This window comes from Nicotiana sylvestris, chromosome 9 (assembly GCF_000393655.2).
Source record: "Nicotiana sylvestris chromosome 9, ASM39365v2, whole genome shotgun sequence".
In the NCBI taxonomy this organism is placed as follows: Eukaryota; Viridiplantae; Streptophyta; class Magnoliopsida; order Solanales; family Solanaceae; genus Nicotiana; species Nicotiana sylvestris.
Window position 1 is genome coordinate 24507127 of NC_091065.1, and position 2445 is coordinate 24509571.

General features: G+C 40.2%; 1 protein-coding gene across 1 annotated transcript; it reads right to left on the minus strand.

The window, feature by feature from the left end:
• Positions 1-977: 977 nt before the first annotated feature.
• LOC138877345 (uncharacterized) lies at positions 978-1745 on the minus strand. Its single transcript, XM_070156949.1, has one exon. The coding sequence runs from the start codon at positions 1743-1745 to the stop codon at positions 978-980; it is 768 nt and encodes a 255-aa protein (XP_070013050.1).
• Between the last annotated feature and the right edge of the window lie 700 nt (positions 1746-2445).

Consider the following 2445-nt stretch of genomic DNA (forward strand, 5'->3'; position numbering starts at 1 on the left):
GGTGTGAATTGCCTTGACCTAACCTTTTTATTGAAAGCACTTGCCATTCTATTCTGGTAGAGTTGGTCGTGACACATTGCGTTCATTCTTTTACCATCAATAAGAGCTAGTTGTTCATATCGGTTTCGTACCCGTTTCACATTGCTGAGCTCGATTTCTTGTATGATCCTTAAGGAAGAAATTTCCACTTCGACAGGGACAACAACTTCAGCACCATAAACCAGTAAGTAGGGGCTTTCCCTAGTGGACGTACGAACATTGGTGCGATACACGAGCAAAGAAAATGGTAGCGTTTCGTGCCACTGCTTGTAGTTGTCCACCTTTTTCCTCAATATCTTCTTGATATTCTTGTTGGCGGCTTCTACGACTCTGATTATTTACGTCATGTATGATGTAGAGTTTCGATGCTTGATCTTGAATGTTTCACACATAGCTTTCATCAAGTCACTGTTGAGATTGAAGGCATTGTCTGTAATGATTGACTTAGGTACTCCAAATCGACAAATAAGGTTTTCCCAAACAAAATCTACTATGACCTTCTTAGTTACAGCCTTATAGGGTGTAGCTTCAACCCATTTTGTGAAGTAGTCTATAGCTACCAAAATGAACCTATGTCCGTTTGAAGCAGCGGGTTCAATTAGTTCGATGACATCCATGCCCAAACAGAGAAAGGCCAGGGCGAACTCATTGTATTGAGTTCGTTAGGCGACATTCATATCATATTAGCATGTATCTGGCATTGGTGACACTTTTGAACATAGTTGTTGTTGTTTGTCTCCATAGTCATCTAGAAATACCCTGCTCTTAATATCTTCTTGGCCAGAAATGAAACCATTCATGTGAGGTCTGCAAGTTCCAGCATGTATTTCTTTGAGCAATCTAGATGCCTCCTTGGCATCGACACATCGCAACAATCTCAAATCAGGATTCCTTTTATATAGAATTCTTCTTATTTGAAAGAAATTGTTGGCCAATCTTCAAAGCATGCGCTTCTGAGTGTATGTAGCATTCTCTGGGGATTCTCCCTTTTCCAAGTATTCCTTGATGTTGTGGAACCATGGACTTTCGTCGAACTCTTCTTCACCATGAGCACAATAAGTTGGCTGCTTATGAATTCCTGTCGGGATATGATTGATGAAATTCTTGTCTGGATGTTGTATCATGGAAGATAAGGTGGCTAATGCTTCTGTAAATTCGTTCTGAATCCTTGGAATATGTTTGAATTCTATCTTTGTGAACCTTTTGATCAACTCTTGTACACAATGCAAGTATGGCAATATTTTGGTGTTCTTAGTAGCCCATTCTCCTAGAACCTGGTGCACCAATAGATCGGAATCTCCGATTACTAGCAACTCCTGAATGTTCATGTCGACGGCCAACCTGAGTCCCAAGATACAGGCCTCGTATTCTGCCATATTGTTGGTACATGAGAACTTGAGTTTTGTGGATACCGGGTAATGTTGATCTATTTCTGATACTAAGACAGCTCCAATGCCAACTCCCTTGAAGTTTGTTGCTCCATCGAATAACATCCTCCAACCGTCGTATGCTTCGGTAATGTTTTCTCCTACAAATGATACCTCTTCGTCGGGAAAATACATCTTTAATGGTTCGTATTCTCCATCTACAGGATTTTCTGCCAAGTGATCAGCCAACGCTTGCCCTTTAACTACCTTCTGAGTTGCATAGATAATGTCGAACTTACTCAACAACATTTTCCACTTTGCTAACTTATCCGTAGACATGGGTTTCTAAAAGTTGTATTTTACTGGATTCATCCTTGATATGAGATATGCAGTTTACGCACTGGAATAATGTCTTGACTTTTGGGCTATCCATGTCAAAGCACAGCAGGTGCATTCCAACAAAGAGTATCGTGCTTCATAAGGCGTGAATTTCTTGCTCAAATAATATATCGCCTGCTCCTTCCTCCCAGTTTTGTCATGTTGTCCTAGAACGCAGCCAAAGGCGCCATCCAATACGTACAGATAAAGCAGTAGAGGTCTCAATTTAGATAAATACTCCTTGATTTTATCTAAGGCTTTCTGGCATTCTTCAGTCCAGCTTGTTGCAACATCCTTTCTCAACATTTTGAAGAGTGGCTCACATACCACCATTGATTGTGCTATAAAGTGACTGATATAATTGAGGCATCCTAGAAAACTCATCACATCTTTCTTATTCTTTGGCAGTGGCAAGTCTTGGATAGCTTTGATTTTTAACGGGTCTAGCTCAATACCTCAGCGGCTGACAATGAAACCTAACAACTTTACAGTAGGGACTCCGAAGGCACATTTTGCATGGTTCACCTTCAAGTTGTATTTTTGAAGTCGATCAAAAAATTTCTTCAGGTCTGCTATATGATCTGAACTCCTTTTAGATTTGATGATAACGACATCCACAAATACATCTATTTCCTTGTGTATAATGTAGTGGAAGTTAGTC

What these genes read in the sequence shown, in the direction of transcription:
- LOC138877345 (XM_070156949.1), bottom strand. Translation starts at nt 1,745, where the DNA reads ATGTCTACGGATAAGTTAGCAAAGTGGAAAATGTTGTTGAGTAAGTTC.